Genomic DNA, 19,532 nt, shown 5'->3' with positions numbered 1-19,532 from the left:
ATGTGCATGTATTACTGCCTAGTGTTTTGTTGGAAGCACTTGTGTATTCTGAGGTTTGATCCAAAACCTGATCTTTTTTATAATTAAGCAACTGATAATGAGGACTATTCAACTGGCTTTGGGAGCCAACAATCACCACTGTGATGTCTGCTACTGAGTAAATAAATGCAATACATTCAAATATCTTGAAATTAGTACAAACTTTGAAAGCTTTTAATATGTCCCCAGTAGGCACATTAAGGAGTTTTCATTTAAGATCAATAATCTTAAGGAAGGAAGAGTTGATAGTTGCATCAGCTTTCTCATTGCAGCTCTTGTAGTTTATTTTTCTTTTTACCTATTATACTTTGATAATCACAATGAGGCATCTGTTGGGATTAAAATAGTTTATTAACAAAGGAATTTTTGTGATTGATGTCATGTCATGCAGTTGAAGGATCACAGTTTTTCCCTGGTGCTGAATAACACAGGGAAATGAAAATATCAGTAAAATGCATGCAAGTACTTCATGCCTGTGAAGAGTCAGTCACCACTGCATATGCTCTTCTTTCATGCCACAGTAACCTCAGAGAACTCCTATCCACAAAAGTGATGAAAGCAGTCAATGTATTATGATTTATGGTTGGTCATAGTGAATAATGAGCTGTTCCCATGTTACCTACACTTTGCCAAAGTAGCACTGGCCTGGGCTTCCATGAAACTGCTGTTTGTGGTTTGGCAGGGGTCTGCCTCAGCTCCTGAAAATTTCAAATAGGGTTCCCTTGAGAGAGTTTGTGTGCATGGCACTGCTCTACATGGGTCTGTCACTTCTGTATTGATAATGAACTCTGCCTAACTTGGGTCAGCATTAATTCCTGCCAAGGTTCATACTGCAAATATAAAGTTTATTTTGTTATGGCACAGTATTAAGTTATTGTTGTCTGATCTATAAATTAATTTGCAGTGAAACAGAAACAATAAAATTGTTCTAAATTGTATGGAAGACAAAGAATCCTTGAGGGCTACTCCATTATCTTGCCTAGTTCGATAGTCTCAGTTAATTCTTCCAAGGGCTGTCCTGTCTCCTGAGTGCTAGATCTGTGGTCTGTAGGAAGATAGCCTCACAGACTCATTGTGTTATTCCTAATTGGCTTAGGCTGCCACTAAAATGTGGATGTCCTCTGATGCCTACAAGCCCTTTAAGCTAATTCCCATTTTGCTCTTCTGTTAGACACTCCTACTTCTTGGTCTTCCTTATTTCTCATGTTTTCAAGACTGCTTCAAGTCTTTCTGAACTGTTTATCAGGATATCCCCTGCTGAGAATCATTTTGTCTGATTTGTGATCATTGTTTTCATGTTGCTTACACATGATTTGCTATTGAATGGTTGACATTTGGTACTAGTAAGATTTCTGTTGTACTATTACTTTCCTCATACCTCCATACATCTTGTTAGTTTTAGGGAATAATGCTAATTTTAACAAACTAACTTTAAGCTAGTTTCACTGTTAATTCCATTTGGAGCACTTGAACCTATTTTTTTAAGATTGAGCAGTTTTTAACTACATCAAAGACATTCTGATAGTACAAAGTTGAGAGCATCCTTCTGAGGAGCATAAAATTAGGGAGCTTTATATAAAGGTGTGTGCTCTGTTAGTGATGGGGAACGAGGGTGTGATTTCTGCTGGGTCAGTATCCTCTGCATATGAGGCAAGGAGAGAATTCTCCCATCCAGGCTTTGTATTGTGCTTGTGAACATTCTTTTGTTAATGAGATAGCTTTTATTGGATTCCTGCTAACACATTCTTGCAGTATGAATGCTAGGTGCGTGATGTATTTAAAACATACTTTTTCTTGTAAGTAAAGCTGCTTGATTTTTTTCCTAGACATTAATATTTACCACTGAAATATGCCAGTTTTGTGTGCAGTTGACTTTGTCCATACAGCTGATCCCTGTAACTTGAGTGGGGTTACTCCCTGAAGTAAAACTAAGCATAGCATGTGTCTATACATTTGCAGGTTTGGGTGTTTACTATTGTTAAGTTGTTTAAAATTAACAGCTGAATTTACAGGACTTTACTCAAGAGTAATACATTCACTGCTTCTCTTAAGAAAGATTACTTTTATGAAGGAGGTTCATTTTGTTTTTAAAAAGCCTAATTAAAATTTTGTGAAAATGGCCTGCAACAACAGGTTTGTTGATCTGTATTAATTCATTTGACAAATTATACTTTTGTGCAAGAACTGAGTCATGGGTTTTGTTTTGGGGGTTTTTTGTGCTTTTTTGTGGTTTTTTAAAAATTGATAATTTCCCTTTGAGTAAAGGGCTAAGTTATCATTCTCATGACAGCTTCAAAGGAAGAAAAAAAAGACATTACTGCAAAATAATAAAGAACCAGTGATATTTTGGTTTCCCACAAGAGCTCAAAGTTCTAAAGTTCAAGACTTCGCAGGGGGAATAGTTTAATAGAGAGCTGTGTGTTATGGAGTAATCTGAAAAATCATCTTGCTTTACTGAAGCTTTCAGGTCAGAACTGAAACCAGACCCAGACTAGTTATTACTTTTTCCCTTAAGTAAGTATTGCTTTTTATGGCAACTCAGATTGACCTCACTTTCTATTGTGTTGAGGAGAGTGTATGGTTCTGCAAAACTGACTATTCCCATTTTAATAATGCATACCTTCATTAATAATTTTATATACATATAAATTTGTGTATCTCTCTGTACATAGGTCTGTCCCTACTATTTAAATAAGAATATTCTTCCATACTCTTATTCACAGGATGGAAATATTTTTGTGGAGCACAAAGAGCTTTACATCATGCAAATGATCTGTTCTCTGCTTTAACAGAGTTTGTTCTCAGTATTTTAGAGGTTATTCACATGTCATTTTAATGTGAGAATTGTATAAAATATTGCACCACAAGTCTTTTTCTGTGATCATTAGAAAACCCTTCCAAATGTCAGTGGCATGGCCACTAATATCAGCCAGAGGGTGAAGTGCTTGGCCATTATCCACTGTAGCAACCCTGCTAGGAATGTCATAGACGCAAGACAGTTCAGCTAATAATTGAAATACAATATCCTGTTCTTCAGCATGGTGTCCATGTATCCAATCTACATGTTGTTATTTGTATGACCATCAGGCTTCTTGCAGAAAAAGTAAAAATGTGCATAGATCTAAAAATGATGTAGTGGCTAGAGGATACAGGGGAAGAAAAATGTAAAGGAATTGAGAATTGTTTTCTAAAGGCAGAAAGGTGTATTTCCTAGTCTTCCAAAATCTTAAAATGGCTTCAAAATAATGGCATTTTGATTAAAGATTAAATAGAATGACTTTATGACAGATGTGGAGCTCCTCTGCATTAGACAGTCACTTGCTTGACTTTAATGTACTGTGAAAAATTTTCTTGCAAGTAAAATAAAGGTAAAATTAATGTAAAATTAAGCAGGACGAGGCCACAAGTTAGACATGCAGAAAAGGAAGCAGTTGTTGAAATGCTTAGTTTTTATTTGTGCTCCTTTATCTGAGTTTTTGCCTTGGTTTGGAAGTCAAGGCTTCAATAATGTATGGGAAAAGCAGGTGGAACTTTAAAAAGTGATTTATGGAGAAAAGGATTCAGTAGGCTGAAGGATGGATGTGGAAATGCCAGAGCTATGTACAGGAATGTTTACTTAAGAAAACTCACTAGATAACATACACACTGAAAAATTTTACCATTGAGCCACATGCATCTTCAGTGACCAGAGTTTATGCACTTCACTATTGCAAAGTGACCTCTTTCAGAATTCATTTTCTAAATGGTCAAGTGGCTCCAGAAGGAGTTTGATTTTTGTTTTATTTTCTGGCATGCTGTAGCATCCTTTTTGTTCTCTTATTCCATTATTGCCTTATAACTCTGAATGGCAATGCTAGTTGATTTTTTTTTTGTAGCCTTAGTGAGTACACTGCAGTCCAACCCATCTGGAGATAATTTTAGTGAAGTATCCAGCTTTTTATGTCTCTGGCATGCACAGCTGAAAACATGATATGTCCTCAACATGTGTAGGCCATAAGACTTAACAAAATGGAAACCCACTTAAAGACTCTCCCTCTCCCTTTTCTGATCACCTTTCATCTTCCTGTGTCCCCTCAATCCCTTCCCTTCTCTTTTTCTACTTCCTTCTTTTCTTGCATTCACTGTCAGGAAGGGCCGGCACCGAAGGGCCAGTTCAGCACAACACGACGCCGGCAGAGACTGGCAGCTGCCGTGGCTACAACAGTGAGTGGATTTAAAAATCAAGGGATAGCTCTAAGGATGGGAAGCTGTGTAACTTGATTGTGTAATAAGCTTATAAAAATGTTCCTTGCACTTTTTGGAGGTGTCCATGCTACCCACTTTCAGCTGAGTTTCTTAGAAGTGGTCAGGCCCAATACAAATGTGTTCCATAAATGTGGGTCTGAGCTTGTTTACATGGTACATGTCCCTCCTCCTCCTTTATGTAAGTGCAAGTGACAGACTCAGGCCCTGCACGCAATAAGTCTTTGACAGACTATACAAAATAGAAGAAAAAAAGATCAAATTCTGTTAAAAGATGTTGTGACAGTTTTAGCAAGACAATAGAACTAAGGAGATTTGTTACAAATATCCATGAAATTATAACATTTCCTTATATTTTTATAAGTAGTATAAGGTTAGCCTTTTTGTTTGAGGCACTTTCTGTTTATGTTCCATAATCCCAAAAAGTCATATTACTACCTCAGTGTCTGTACGTAGTTTTGCTAATTCTCTAAATCTTTGTCAGAAAATAGGGAGCTATGAAATCAGCACCAGGGCTGGGAATTAGTTGTGAGAAGTCCTGTTTGTGAAATTGAATTGCCATCAAGAGAATATCTTCAGCTGCTGCTTTATCAAGAAAGTATTCATTAGCCCAATATAGACATTTGTACTAATCCATCAACAGATAAGTACAACAGCTAGATAGGGAGGACTGTTCAGCCTAAGACTGAAGTGAGCTTTAAATGCAAACTCCTTATCTAGCCCAAGCAGTGAATGTCTTCACCAGGCTGAAGTATTCCAACTGCTCCAGGCAGAAGCTAAAATCCCCTAGATCTGACATAGTTTCTGCTTAAGCATAACTATCTTGAGCTTCTGCTACCTGAACCACAAACTCAGTTACTGCTATGCTCTTTTAAAATATATGAGACATATCAGTGTTTATCCAGCTTCGAAATGAACTCATCTAAATTTATTCCTCTGTAATCAGTTGATGCTGAATGCGTGCTCTGTAATTGATTGCTGTTTTGACTGTGTTGTTCTGCTTGCCTAGCACAGAAATCTGCCTGATTCCCAGTTTACAGGGCTGAGCAGTGTTGGTGGGAGGTTCTAACCAGAAGGCTCAGGAGCAGTTAAATAGCCTTTGCAAGGGCTGTACTTCTTACCCAGGGAGTGCTTCAGTAGACAAATGCAGCTGGACTGGGGTTGGAAGGCACTAAGAGAACAGAGAATGGCTCAGTTGTTACTTGCAGCTCAAGTGAGGACCTGTTGAGTGAAGTTTTGGAGGAGCTGGAAAAAATGCTAGAGGAAAGAAAGCTAGAGGCACCAAAATGACTCTGAGGCTGTTGCGGTGCTCCTGGCCATGGCCTGTTCTTCCAGGCTGATGCACGAAATGGTTGTTTCTCCCACACAGTGAAGCTGTGTGCATAGACTGAGGGATACAGAATTATATCAGCTAAATGCACAGCAGAAAGAGGTTTTCCTTACAACCCACTCGGCCAGGAACAGTCTGTTCCTAACTGAGCATGTAATTCTGAGGAAGGTGATGGATGAGTGGGTGCAAGGCCTCTGGTGTAAAGCAGGAAGTTGGGACAAGGTTCATCTGAGGTCGTGTCTAGAAGTGCCTCTATGGAGAAAACTAGAGAGATGGATCAAGAAACTAAATATTTTTTCAAAAACCTACAAAAAACCAACAATAAAAAACAACCAAAAAGCGAATGGGTAGTAAAGTCAGGATCAAGTCACCATTAATACAGAGAGAAAGCACAGCCGTGTAAGGAGAAAAGGGGAAGAGAATTACATTGGCAGTGTTTCCTGGACTGTTGCCTATTCAAGAGAATGAAAATGGCTGTTTAATGTGGTTTTATTTTCATCTGTTATGGAAAGTAGCTTGGAAACTTTTCTAAAAAATGCTTATGAGGAGAGTTCATGTCAATCAACAGCTCAGTATTTTTGGTTCTTGAATTTAAAGCAGTCAGCAAGGCTACTTGTCTCTGCCATGTGAATGTATATTTCTTGCAAGTAGTGTGACGTATTTGTAGAACATGGAAATTCTGTTTCTAGGGCATAATTGAAAATAGTATTTTTTCAATAAACACCATTGCAGAAAACTTTCTTTTCAGCCTGGCCAGCTGTGGTTTGAGGCAGAAATGGTGGATCTAAAGCAGATCTCTTCAGCTTGATTCATCAGAGAGTGACTAAAGAGCCCCCCCTGCATGTGTGGGCAGCCTGCCTGCAGCTCTGCCACTCCCTGTGGGTCTGGGGAACCTCCCCCATCACCACAGGCTTGTGGGGCTGGGCAGACTCTCCCTCAAGCTCTGGCATGACGGCTGGTGCCAACTTCTTTCCTGCCTTCTGGATGGTCTAGAGGGTTGGGTATGTTCTCCATACATGCAGGTACAGTGTACATACCTACTCTGCCCTCCTGGAGCCACCTGGAGCAGTTGAAGCTTTGTGATGCTCCCAGTCAAAGTTCTGGAAACATGCTCTCCCATTTAAGGAAAGGAAAATTTTTGGAAAAGAAATTAGAAATTAACCTATGTTTAGCCACAGTAGTCCATTTACGTAATGTTGCTGGGCTCTTGAGACAGGTAATCTGGTAATTGTGAAGAAGATAAAGGGTTACATCTCCAGTATATAGAAGGAATTTATTTTACATCTTCTGTTAACAAATTCTTCTTGATATGAGGATAAAATGAGGTCCAGTAAAAAAATATGTACTTTGTTGATATAGCTGGGTTACATCTCCAGTATATAGAAGGAATTTATTTTACATCTTCTGTTAACAAATTCTTCTTGATATGAGGATAAAATGAGGTCCAGTAAAAAAATATGTACTTTGTTGATATAGCTGGAAATCAAAATACATGAGAGCAGGAATAAAGCTTATATTAGATAGGTGCCACAGAGTTATTATTTAATGTACTAGATGTATCTGGAAACTGAGAAAAACAGAGTGGAAAATGTATTTCACAGAGTACACTCATGAGTGGAATGATTAATAGATCCAACAGGATTTTGAGGGTTTCATTGGAGAATCAGAACCTAAACCTAAAATGTGTACTGATGTCAGTTTTTACAGGAAGGAATTGATAAAACTGTTTCCCGATCTAATCAAATAACAAAGTACCAAGTTCAACCACTGATGACACTGTTTCTAGAACTCATCTGTTGATAATAATTCTTAGTAATATGACTTTTTAAGTTATCTTTTGCTCTCTATCATGCCTTGGAATAGACATTTTATATTTTTGCCCCATTTTTCATATTTGAATAATTACATTGGGCTGCAGTGTGAAATTCTTGCTTTACGCATTTGATCAATCTAATGAAATTAATGCGATTTAATGTACTAAACAGTGCTTGATACATTAAACAGTGGTTAATGACAAAATGTAGTTCTGCATGTCTTTCTGTTGCTTTTACAGTTGAAAATTGTGTTCTTGGCCTCATTTTCATATGAATGCATGTAAATGGTAACATTAAAGTAAAATATGAAATACTCTTGCACACGTATCACTTACATAGCAGTGGTAGCCATACAGTGCATATGTAGCATAGAGGTAACTGCTCGGTACATGATACATGTGTATATAACTTAGAAAGTCTTGCATGTACTTTTATTTTTATTACTGTACCTGAAAAGTAGAGGAGAAAGTGAAGTGGAAAGATAATAAACTAAATTCTTTGCTTCATCTTACTAAGCTGTATCTCTCTGCATTTATTTATGGTCCATGTATTTTAAATGCAAATCAGGCAAAGTTTTGATTTTATTTTGTTGTCATTGTTTATTTGTTTAGTTAAAAAGAAAATAGAAAGAATATGCTTCTTCCCTCTTCATAATTGCCAGTACAGTGAGTTTCAACTGAAAATTTACAAGTAGTTTTGAAAAACTTCAATGGTATATCTGATATTATATCCTATTTCTGGATCTGTGGAGGAACTTACATACTTCAAATGTTGGTATTGCAACAACAGACTCATCTACAATTACTCTCAAAATGTCCAAATATAAAGGACATGTCTCATGGTTCAGTTTTCCAGTAATCTTCTAAGCATTAGGAAATCATCCATTTTTTGTAAACGTTAGAATTTAAATACTCCATCATTAGCTGTGTGTTTAGGCCTTCTTTTTTCTATCTCAGTGAAAAAATTCTAGAGAAATCTGCATCAGCTGTATTGAGATTTAGGAGAGTAAGAAGTTACATGTTCACTCTTGCCATATTCTTCACATTGTGAACTAAGTCTTTTAAGAAAAAAAAATTGTTTTGCTTCAATAGAGTCAAAAGTTTGGTTACACCTTATTCAACATTTCTTCTCTGTTTCTCACTGTAGGTCCCTTTCAGTGCTACGATGTCACCCGTTCGATTGCATTCATCCAACCCCAACCTCTGTGCAGACATTGAGTTTCAGGCTCCCCCAAGCCATGTGGCAGACCCTCTGGAGTGCTCTACTGAGTACATGAAGCTTCAAGAAGAATTCTGCTTGATGGCACAAAAAGGTAGCTGGAGATGCCAAGCCTTCCCTGTAACGTGCTTCTCTGTTGTGTTTCTTTGTTGCCCTCACTTAGTTATGGCCAGGGCTTTCATCTGCATTGGGTGACACTGTATAAGAGTTTTTAGCTGCTTTTTTATTAACCTTCTTATATTTTCCATGCATGTCATAAATGTAGAGCTGGGTAACTTTGAAATTGCTTTCCAAGTCTTCTGAACTGCTTTCTCCATTCTGTAAATAAGTGACTGAATTTGAAAACATTTTTTTCCTCAACAAAATGTATTATTTCTCCCCAAAGATGATTCAGAATGTAACTGCTGCACATAATCCTGTGAAATCATTTTTGTGCAATGTTTTCCATGTCAATGGAATCAATGGGAAAAGAGCTTATTACAGGAACGTACTTTTGAATTGCAATTTTATTGCCCGTAAGTGAATGGTCCTACAAACAAAAAAATACCATTTTAAGAAGGTTTTCTTAACAGTTTGCTGTTATATAACAAGCATAGAAAAAATGTGAGACTGACATCTTAAAAAATTCGAAACCTGTTTAAAGACCAAGCAATCATCTTTATTAGTACAATATTAAGTCTAGCAGAACTGATGTTTCTGTTACTTTGAAAAGTACAAATAAAAACCAGAAAGAAAATAACACACATTGGACACAGTTTTTCCAAATGTGCACCTTTCCATATGTTCAGCACCAAGAATATGCTCAGATGAGATATGTGTGAGCATACAGTATGCACATTGCAATCGCAAGCTGTAGGTGTTTGTACTTAATTTGGCATGGATTACTTGAAGTTCAGGCCCTTGTTTCAAATGTCCATTACTGTGGGATGGAAGTCTCACTCTGTGTTTATTGCTGAAATATTGTAAGACATGGCAATGTGATTTCTGTAGCCAAGAAAACACCTGTTTTATTTTTTTTCTTTTTGCTTAGTGCATTCTCTTTTGAAGTCTGCCTTTAACAGCATAGCTATAGAGAAGGAGAAGCTTAAACAGATTGTTTCGGAGCAGGATCTTACAGGCCACAATGCTCAAATAGCTCACCTCAGACAGTCCCTCTCTCAGGTATGTTCTTGATTTGATTTCAAGCACATCTATCTTGCCTAGTGCACTATTTCTTTTGTATTTTAGCCATTTCCTTTCACGTCAAAGGAGCCAAGAAAAAGCCAAGTTCTCAGCCAGAACTATGGCATATTCTGTTATGATGTAGATATAACCTCACTGCATGGGGAGGTGAAGGATATCATTTGTGTAAGCATGTATCTGTTAGGATTTTCCAAAGTAAAGAAAAAGGATCACGTTTTTATACAAATGCTAGATGTCTTTCTTGGAGCTGTTCCAGCACAGCTAAGGAAATAGTCTTGTTTTTGTAATTAAGTTTTAAATTTTGACCGTATATTGTCAGATTTGTTATATATGTCCGTGTCTCTAAATGCAAATGAATCCTGGGTTGCAATATAGTCATGGGTAAATTGGATTTCCAGATACAGACCTATTAACCCTCCAGCATCTCTCCCACTTAAGCTAAAGGAAAAATTATAATTTGCTTTAGTGGGGGAGAAGAAATTAGCAACAATAAGTCCTCAGTTTGCAAAATAACTCAACTTTTCAAAATTCATTGTCAAGGAAGCATAAAAGCATTTGCTGGATTGGTGTGGAGGACTGCATCTGCAAGAAGAATGAGCAGATGTTTAAAGACAAACCTTTCTTTAGATGCAGATGCATATCATGTTATGCAGGTTGATTTCTGTGCGTTGTGATAAAAAAGGGTTAGGAGCGAGAGATAAGGTAAGCATTTCTGGTTATTGACACAAATTTATCTAAGACCTGTGGATATTTATTAAAAACTTAGATGAAATAGGGAATCATGTTTTCTTCTTGGTCCTGGCTTCCAAGGTTAGTTTGAAAGTCACTGTCACACATTAGTTCACAGCCTCAGTGGAGAGGAAGTGGAAAATTGACTGTGACTGGGTTTGTCCAGTCTCCTGACCAGGGTTGAGCTGTTGAAGAAGCTACTGTCAGGCTGCTGTTAGTCATTACCTTCCCTCTCTGAGGGATGGCAACTAGGAACATGCTCAGACCATTTCAGAACAAAGCAAAATTGGGTGATTTAAACTGTTCAGTGACAGTTTAAACTTACCTATTTTCCTTTGTCTTTCTTTGTTTTAGTACATTCATGCAATCTATTCCTCAGTCTGCAGTAGGGGGAGACAGAAGAAGGTTCTTACTCCATTACAATAGTCCTTTTCTACAGAAACAAAATGTCTCTCTGTTCTTATTTTCTATAATCCTCAGTGCTGGGGATATATTAATGTTAAATCAGCCATGTTTTATATATGTAGCATATTATACTTCTGGATTTCAGAATCTCACGCACTAGTCTTTCCAACCAACAGATAATACATATTTATGCATCCAAATTTGTAATCTAGGTTGGACTTTAAAATAGGAGAAAATTCAGCAGATAGCAGACACCAGTTGAATTTTGCTGGTATTTGTTATGTAGTGGATCAGTAGTTTGAAATAAATACAAGGGTAAACCTATAAAATTGATCTGGGTGGGTAGACAATGATACTAGCAATGTTGGTTTTACTGGAAAGAAAACAATTTCCATTTGCAGCCTCTTAGAGCTGATAACCTTGACTCAGGAGAGGCTGTGTAGTTGTAAACCAACAATTGCCTTTTGGGCATTTTGTGGCTAGTTCCCATGTGTTGTTCTGCAGTTTCAGTCTTTGTTGCTGTATTCACTTCCCATTTCCATAATGTACATAACCCACCAGTACACCTGCCAAAGAGCACTCTGAAGAGCTGAGGTAGAATGCCAGTGTTACATTGTGGGAGAACATCTGTCCCCCCATCTCCTGAAAAGAAGTGAAGGCAAAGTAACCAAAGATGAAATCATGTTGGAGAGGATCTCAAAATAGGTATCTCCCTATAAATGAAAGAAAGGAGGTTCTGTGATTTTTTTAGGAAATTGCTGGAAAGAAGCTTTTTTTCTTCTTCTTTTGTTTTTTTTTCTATTTTTAACTTTTCTTTTTCCTAATGTTTACATTTTAATTTTAAATGAAATGTGCAATTTTTATTTTAAGGCTCTCAACCAGAATGCTGAACTAAGGAGTCGCTTGAACAGAATACATTCAGAATCTGTTATTTGTGATCAGGTTGTCAGTGTAAATATTATTCCTAGTCCTGATGAGGTAAGACTTTGGCCTTTAATGGATTTAGAGTACAAACAAACCTTGCTAATTCTCACTAAATAGATGAAACACACCTGAAAAATTATTGAATTTTTCACATTGGCAAATGTTCAATCATAGAAAAAGTCAGGTTATATTTCCTTACCTACAATAAAACTTCAGTCTTTTGTTTTCCATACATCAGACATGAAAGAACTCAGCTTGGTGTCTTTAGAGGAGCAGAGAAGGACTCCAGTTTTGGAATAGTAATTGTTGGCTGTGGGAATTAGTGAGGTTTTACTGTATTTGAATGTATCACACAGTAGCTAACCAATTCTGCATCTTAGTTTCTTGACAAATCAAGAGAACCATTAATTATTTAATGACCTGATTTTGCAAGTGTCTAAAGGGCCTCATGTTTAGAATCTTGAGTGGTACTGTTAAAATGAAAAGCTTCAGTCCATGAACCAAGCACTGCACTAATATTTTTTGCAACATCTAGTTTTCCTTGTTTTGCTTTCCTTAGTCAGCAGATTAACAAACATTTGTATTAATAACAGTGAGCTTCCCTTGTGAAAAATCTGAATTTGTGAACTGTAATATATTATGATGAGTATGGTCACTTTGGCAACCATTCTGCATGCATTTTACAAAAATGTTTTTGATTTGTCATTTCCGCTATTTTTTTTCTATGCATATGTCATTTCAGTTAACATAGTCTTGTCTCCTAGTTATTTCTTCCAACAAGCAAGAAAGGTAAAATTGTTTCCGTTTATTTGCTTTCTGAAAATGTCTAAGCAATTTTTCCAAGAATCCAGCATGTTGGAGGCTAGCAACAGAACATAGAAGTGAAGTGGTGCCACAGCACAGCAATCTACAGTGAAGTTTTGGGCAATGACCTTCTCTTCTGTTCTGTATTTTTTGTTGCTTAGCTGTTTCTTTTTCATTTGTTCATCATTGTCTTGGTAGAAGTAAGCCTGACTGAAGAAGTTTTTCAAAGTTTCCAGATCTCTCATTCACTTATCTTGCTCGTTTTATATATATATCTCCATGATCTTGCTGCATAGATAATGCTTGTGTGAGGGTCTTTTTCAGGTAGGAACATGTGTATTTTTCCAAGTCCCTCTAGTTTATGTGAAACCTCAAAATTTTCGTCACTTCCTGTAATGATTACAGTAAAATGAGACTCTGTTTTCATTATAAGTCATCAAGCATCACAGTCCATCTACAATCTTTTAAGTCCTAATGAAAAAAGAATGGGTTTTGACTTCTTGGCTTGTTTATGCTTTTTTGGGATGTTTTGTTAGTGCTTTTTGAGGTAACTGTATGGAATAATTCTGCAGAATTACGATGTCAACAAAACCATATGCAGGAATTCTGGAATAAGATTAACTGGGATTGTGTTGCAATCTGAAGAGTTAACTGTGTTTAAAAGGATTTCAGTAGTTTCATCTCTATTATCTCCCAGGGACAACATGCTGTAGGAAGTAAGGGATTAGGTCCAAGATCTGTTTCCCTCCACAGCAACAGATCCTGTGATAAAATGGTACAGGGAGAGCATCTTAATTTTTTCTTAATGGGATAGCCTGCAGGGTAACATTGAAATCTGGTGTCCCACCCACCACTACCGGAAGAGGAGGGTATATTTCACTGTTTTAGCCTGCTGCACTACTGACATCAACGTGGCACAGTTTTGAATCCTTGACTTTGCTGTTACATTTCTTTATAATAAACCATAGAGAGTTCATTTCTTTAAGTAGTATTGGGTCAGTGTTAATGGCATAATGCAAATGAGATTAGGAGTATAAACATAGAATAAAAGCCCATAAAAATACATATTATAGCTATCCTCCTAAATATTCAAACATTTCATGCATTGTTACTAAACTGGTTCACATGGTCATTTATTTGGAAAGTAACATAACTCCCAGACCTTATAAATCTTTATAATTAAATTTTAGTTGTATCAAAGCTAGCTCTCAGTGATGTAATTTGTTATTACTAGAGGTAATTTAATCTGAAGTTCATGGTTGAATTTGTCTGACACAATCCAACTATTGTCCACAAAATCAATTCTCTGCATAAAGAAGTAGATCTGCAATTTCATACTGCTAAAACTTGGCAGTAGATGCTGGGCAGGACTCAAATGAAGACATGTATCTCATTGTTCAAAATGCACTTTATTTTGTCACGCATAGTGTCATTTGTTAGGTACTACTAAAAGTCCTACTAACATGCTATCTTTACTCCCTGTACTTGTATTTGCCATAGAAATCTTACTCAGGTGACTTACCCCTTCTACATGTATTTCTTTAATATGAGAAATAATACTTTTACTTTTCTGTGCTTTATTTACAGACAGGTGAACAAATTCATGTCAGTTTGCCACTGTCTCAGCAAGTTTCTAATGAAAGCAGGCTCTCTATGTCTGAATCTGTTTCAGAGTTCTTTGATGCACAGGAAGTGCTTCTATCTGCCAGCTCGTCAGAAAACGAGGTAGGCTGTGACAGCAAGTGGCGGCTGTGCTGCTGGACACAGTTAGGTAGTGCTACCACAAGTGAATTTTTTAGTAATGCTACTTAGAATAAAAAGGTATCAGAATGTGTAAAGTGTAGATAAACAAACCTGAGATCACATAAAGAGGTGCAGGAGTTCCCTGAAGTGTAAAACTGAGTTGAAAGTTAGTTGTGTCAGTAACTTAGGCTCAGCATATGTCCTTTCCAGGCTGTGGCAGTTCCACTGAAGGATGACATAGGCAGTTACAGCTGGCTGTGCAGTTAATTAAATTTAGATTTTCAAATATTCTTTAAAAAATCTTATACTACATATGTGTATAAAATTATTCTCTGTAATGAGAGAAATAGACAAAAAAGTAATATTTCTTGAAAAAACAGTTTTGTAAAAAAAAATTTAAAATATTCTTAATGCTGATGAGATTCTTGTTTTTCAAAATAATAGATCAATGTTTACGTAATTTGTTTGCTAAAACGTAAGTCACATTTTATTGTTTGGTTCTTTATAAACAGCACAAATCTGACTATTTCTTTTCACCTCCCATCCCTAGAGCATTATGTTATCAATTTCTTTTCATCCCTGATCTTACTTGAAGCCACCTTTTGCAGATCTCATGTCTGTATTTGGATAATAAGGAATTCAGGAACGTGAGGACAACGTAGCATTTTTTTTGACCCTTTTAGTGCATTGGCACTATGGACAGATTGAAACATTCAGTTCATTTAGCTAATAGTTTTAATTGGATAAAGAATATTTTTTTAATATCTGTGTTTCAGTTAACTATTTTTGTCTGTTTTGCCTGTATATTTTATATGTATTTGAGTTAATGGATATTTTATTTATGTTTTAGGCTTCTGATGATGAATCTTATATCAGTGATGTGAGTGACAATATATCTGAGGACAACACCAGTGTTGCAGACAACATTTCTCGGCAAAGTATACTGTGTTTCAAACTTTGAGAAATTACCTTGGTTATATTCATGTACCAGAATTACTGCATGTCAAAACAAGTCCAACTCAGCTGAAAACAATGAAGTTGGGCTTGCTTGTTCTGGCAGTTATTTGGTTGAATTGAGAGCTCTGTTTTTCTTAGTCTGGTGCTTTCTTATGACAATATTTTTCTTCCCTTCCCAGTTCTTAATGGTGAGCTGACAGGAGGCGCGTTCAGAAATGGACGGAGGACTTGTCTCCCAGCTCCCAGCCCTGACACCAGTAACATCAATCTGTGGAATATTTTGAGAAATAACATTGGCAAAGATCTTTCCAAAGTATCCATGCCAGTTGAGCTAAATGAACCTCTGAATACCTTGCAACATCTTTGTGAAGAGCTGGAATACAGTGAACTCTTGGACAAGGCTGCTGAAACAGATGATCCTTATGAGCGCATGGTAATGCTTTTAGTGTAGCACTTCTGGCTGTGTTAAAAAGGGAGCTGTTGAGTGGGGTCTATGCAGGGTCCTCTCTTTCTCCTCCTGGTCACAGACAACAGACCTCCCTGCTGGGTCGCAAAAGTGTTGTCAACAGTTACAGCTGGTAGGTTTGATCTGAACAAGGCTGCGGGATTTTTCTTGACCTCAAACCAAGTCCTGCAGTTGTAACTCATTTATTTAGGATTAATCTCATGCTCTGTGTCTGTAGATGTAGGCATTGGCAGTTTCTAATTCTGCAGCATCCTTTCCTGGCTTTCAGTGGTCAAATCCAGCAGCCTTCAAGAGTTAATCAAGTCTGTGGCTGCCTTATGATCACTATAGGTGTGAATAAGATGTCCTCCCAGGCAATTTCTAGGAGAGAAGTTTTAAAACACCAGAAGAAAGTTTCCCTGGGTAGCCTGACCAGCTCCCCTGTAAGTCTGTTTTGGTTTTTTTAGTGACAGCCAGCAGCCTGTGCTCAGCTCTCAGGGTGCTTTTATCTGTCATGTCTCCTTTTCCTCAGAAGATACAGGGAAAGGCTGTAAGGGGAAGTTGGCAGTGTTGTTGCTGAACATATCTGCTGCTCCCTGGTATGGGTTTGCAGCACTGTGGATAGCTGAGAGAAGAGAGGTTGCATTTGGCTGTCACACAATCACATACTCAAGTCCCTGTTCTGCTGTGTTCACAAGGCCTGCAGGAGAGTGAGGAGTTCTAAGCACTGAAGAAGTTGAAGCTACCTTGAGAAAGGGAGTTGAATTATTCATCATCACATTCTGTTTTCTTACAAGACTCGGGAGGTGATCATAGTGGATTCCTTCCAACTCAGAGTATTCTGTGATTCTGTCCCTCACAAAAGGAGGGAGATTCTGTAAGAAGTAATGAGTAAAGCAGACTGATTGCTACCTTTATTGAAAAGTTTGGAAGGTCAGTAGCAGTACTTGGGAATACAACCAAACTTTTAAACAGCATCCCTAAAATGCAAACTGCATACCTGAGCTGAAGCATATGGAACTACTTGGAAAAGAGCTGAATACCCAAAGCTTGTGGCAGCAATGCTGTGAATACGTTACTGCTTGTTCACTGTTCTCTGAAAGAGCAGGACTTTGCTATCTTCAATAAGCATCCAAAAGCAGTGGAAACCTTTTTTTTTTCACACTACTCTCTATATCACAAGGATAGTAAACTCCAGTGTCTTATAGTTAAATTGAAAAGGAAGTTGAAATGAATCTGAAAACAGTTTTAGAGGAATGAAGGTTTTTACTGTTGAAGAAAAGCCTGTGAAAAAAGTGTTAATTTTGTTGATGCTGCATTTCTGAATAATACAAAATGAAAAGAGAATGGAGCACCTATTACACAGTGGGACAAAAACAAAGCACATTTGCCCCATTGGTAGCATATTGCCAATAGCTGACTCATTTTTATCCCTGTGTTGTTTTCTGAAGTTTTGTTTGGACTTCTGACTGGCTGATGTAATTTTTTTTAAAACTCTGAAAATGGGACTCTGTAAACTAAATAACCGTGGCATCCCACTTCACTTATTACTTCCAGTCAGGCATGGCTTAGAGATTATTAAATTGTGATTGTACATGTAGACAAGGGGGCTGGCTGTTAAGGCTGCATATGTGTGGAAGATTTGGAGATAACTCTGGGTTAAGAACATGCTAAGTGGGAGCTGTTCATGTTTGGCAATAAATAAAATAATTCCCATAGGAAAATGATATGTGATCTCATAATTAGAATTTATTACATACTATTTATTCACAGAAAGAAGGACTAGGGCTTCAGGTCACTAATGATAAGCTTGGTCAAAGGCAGAAAAACTGTGTCATTTGCAGATTGTCATTTTAAGGGACTGTTGAAAGACTGAATGAGGCCATGAAGAAAAAGAAATTATATCAACAGAAGAAATAAAGTTTATACTGGTTCTGGCTGGGATGCATGGTTTCACTGTCAGGCATGCTTCATTATTCCAGTTGTGACTCTGAGCAGAATGAGTTGAGTGGTACCACACAGTGATGGCACATACACAGGAGTGTCTGCCTGTTCTCATGTTCTGGTCTGTATTTTTACAGGTTCTCATAGCTGCCTTTGCAGCATCAGGCTATGCCTCTACATACTTTAGAGCAGGAAGCAAGCCATTTAACCCTGTGCTTGGTGAAACTTATGAATGTATTAGAGAAGACAAAGGATTTCGATTTTTCTCAGAGCAGGTAAACTTTGTTTTTAGATAGACACTCCTATTCAGATTTATCATTTTTGTTCTTCATTTTATATATAATCCTATTTTTCTTTCTACTTAGAATGGTTTGCTTTCTTAGAAGTAAATAAATATTGTTAATATGAGTGGACTTCTTTAAGGGCTAGAAGGAATACATCTTTATAGTAATCACTAGGAACTGTTTTAAGTACAATCACTTAAGTTGTATCTGTTTTCATAGCAACATGAGCTATTTAGTATTTTCATATTGCAATAACAATTGTGCTGTCTTAGGAATGAAAATTAAATGTTTTTGACTCAACCAAATTGTGTTTCAGGTTAGCCACCATCCTCCCATTTCGGCCTGTCACTGTGAATCGAAAAACTTTGTGTTTTGGCAAGGTATGCTTTTTAATTCAAAGGCATAACTCCTTTTTTATTGTCAAATAAAACTTGTAAAAGCTGAGCTTTGCATTTGGAACTTGCTCAGAATTTCTATACTTATTATTTTGAAGTGACATATTATAAACTCATGATCTGATTTATTTTACTCCAAATTCTCATTAAGAGTGAGCAAACATATTACAACTTCCTCTGTCACTTGCAGCCTGTTTATACTCTCCCATTTAAAAGGTTTTTGCCAATAAAATTACTGTTTCTTACAAACACAAGCAGTTCTTTTTACAGTTGAAAAAATTACTCTTTCTTTCCTTGTACCTACTGGTGTATGCCTTTAATTTGTATTGAATGTTTGCACAAGATATTTGACAATCATGCAGCACAGACGCAATTCTTAATTAAACTTACATTTAGTTTTTCTGACCTAATGTAATTTTCTAGTATTTTTTTCTTTAGTATTCTCTTGGAAAATTCACACTACCTACTGCCCTGTTTTGAATTGGATAGTCCAGCACAGATGGTCTGGTGCCACACAGATCAGTGCAAGGGGGAGACCTAGGTCATTTCAGTTTTTTAAGTATTTCACTGTTATATTCAGATATCAGGTGGAAAAACAAATTCTGGGGGAAATCAATGGAAATTCTGCCTGTTGGAACCTTGAATGTGACTCTTCCAAAGTAAGCTACTCTCTTGTTTTCAACCTTTGGTGCACTCCAGTCTGGGCTGCCTTGTGAATGGGTTGGAGTAAGCAGACGTGATGTGGATTGTACTGGTGAGGGTTTGTGCCCAGCTTTAATCTTTCCTTAGTGTTCATGTGGGGCTACTGGAACAGTTTTGAGCCTGAAGATCCATTTTTGGTTTTGGAGGAAGAATGTGCAAAGTGGTGAAGAGAGAGAGATAGAAATGTTTTGGGAGAGGGAACCCATGTTTTATGTGTACAACAGTGATGAGCTGTTCAGAACAAGGCTGCAGTGCAGGACTGTCAGCAGCTGGTGTTGTCCTAAGGCTCTCAGTGCCTCTGAGTGTTCCCTCAGAACAACAAGATCATGAAAAGTCTTTTTTCAAAATGTCAATAAACCGATGTATATTCTCCAT

The 19,532-nt window shown here is 37.2% G+C and overlaps 1 protein-coding gene across 3 annotated transcripts in view; it reads left to right on the top strand.

Annotated features, from left to right (window-relative positions):
* Positions 1-19,532, top strand: part of OSBPL6 (oxysterol binding protein like 6) — a 97,179-nt gene that overhangs the window by 62,234 nt on the left and 15,413 nt on the right. For 2 of the 3 annotated variants that reach the window (XM_066553917.1, XM_066553916.1), the window contains 9 exons: positions 8,572-8,737; positions 9,674-9,804; positions 11,830-11,937; positions 14,275-14,412; positions 15,281-15,368; positions 15,567-15,820; positions 17,914-18,051; positions 18,377-18,440; positions 19,036-19,114. In XM_066553917.1, coding sequence (XP_066410014.1) covers positions 8,572-8,737; positions 9,674-9,804; positions 11,830-11,937; positions 14,275-14,412; positions 15,281-15,368; positions 15,567-15,820; positions 17,914-18,051; positions 18,377-18,440; positions 19,036-19,114 — 1,166 coding nt within the window. Of the gene's footprint in view, positions 1-4,167; positions 4,243-8,571; positions 8,738-9,673; positions 9,805-11,829; positions 11,938-14,274; positions 14,413-15,280; positions 15,369-15,566; positions 15,821-17,913; positions 18,052-18,376; positions 18,441-19,035; positions 19,115-19,532 lie in introns of all 3 variants that reach the window. The other variant, XM_066553915.1, reaches the window with a different exon arrangement.

Source organism: Molothrus aeneus, chromosome 7, assembly GCF_037042795.1.
Source record: "Molothrus aeneus isolate 106 chromosome 7, BPBGC_Maene_1.0, whole genome shotgun sequence".
In the NCBI taxonomy this organism is placed as follows: domain Eukaryota; kingdom Metazoa; phylum Chordata; class Aves; order Passeriformes; family Icteridae; genus Molothrus; species Molothrus aeneus.
Note: the sequence above shows the minus strand (reverse complement) of the source record. Positions and strands in the feature narration are given on the sequence as shown.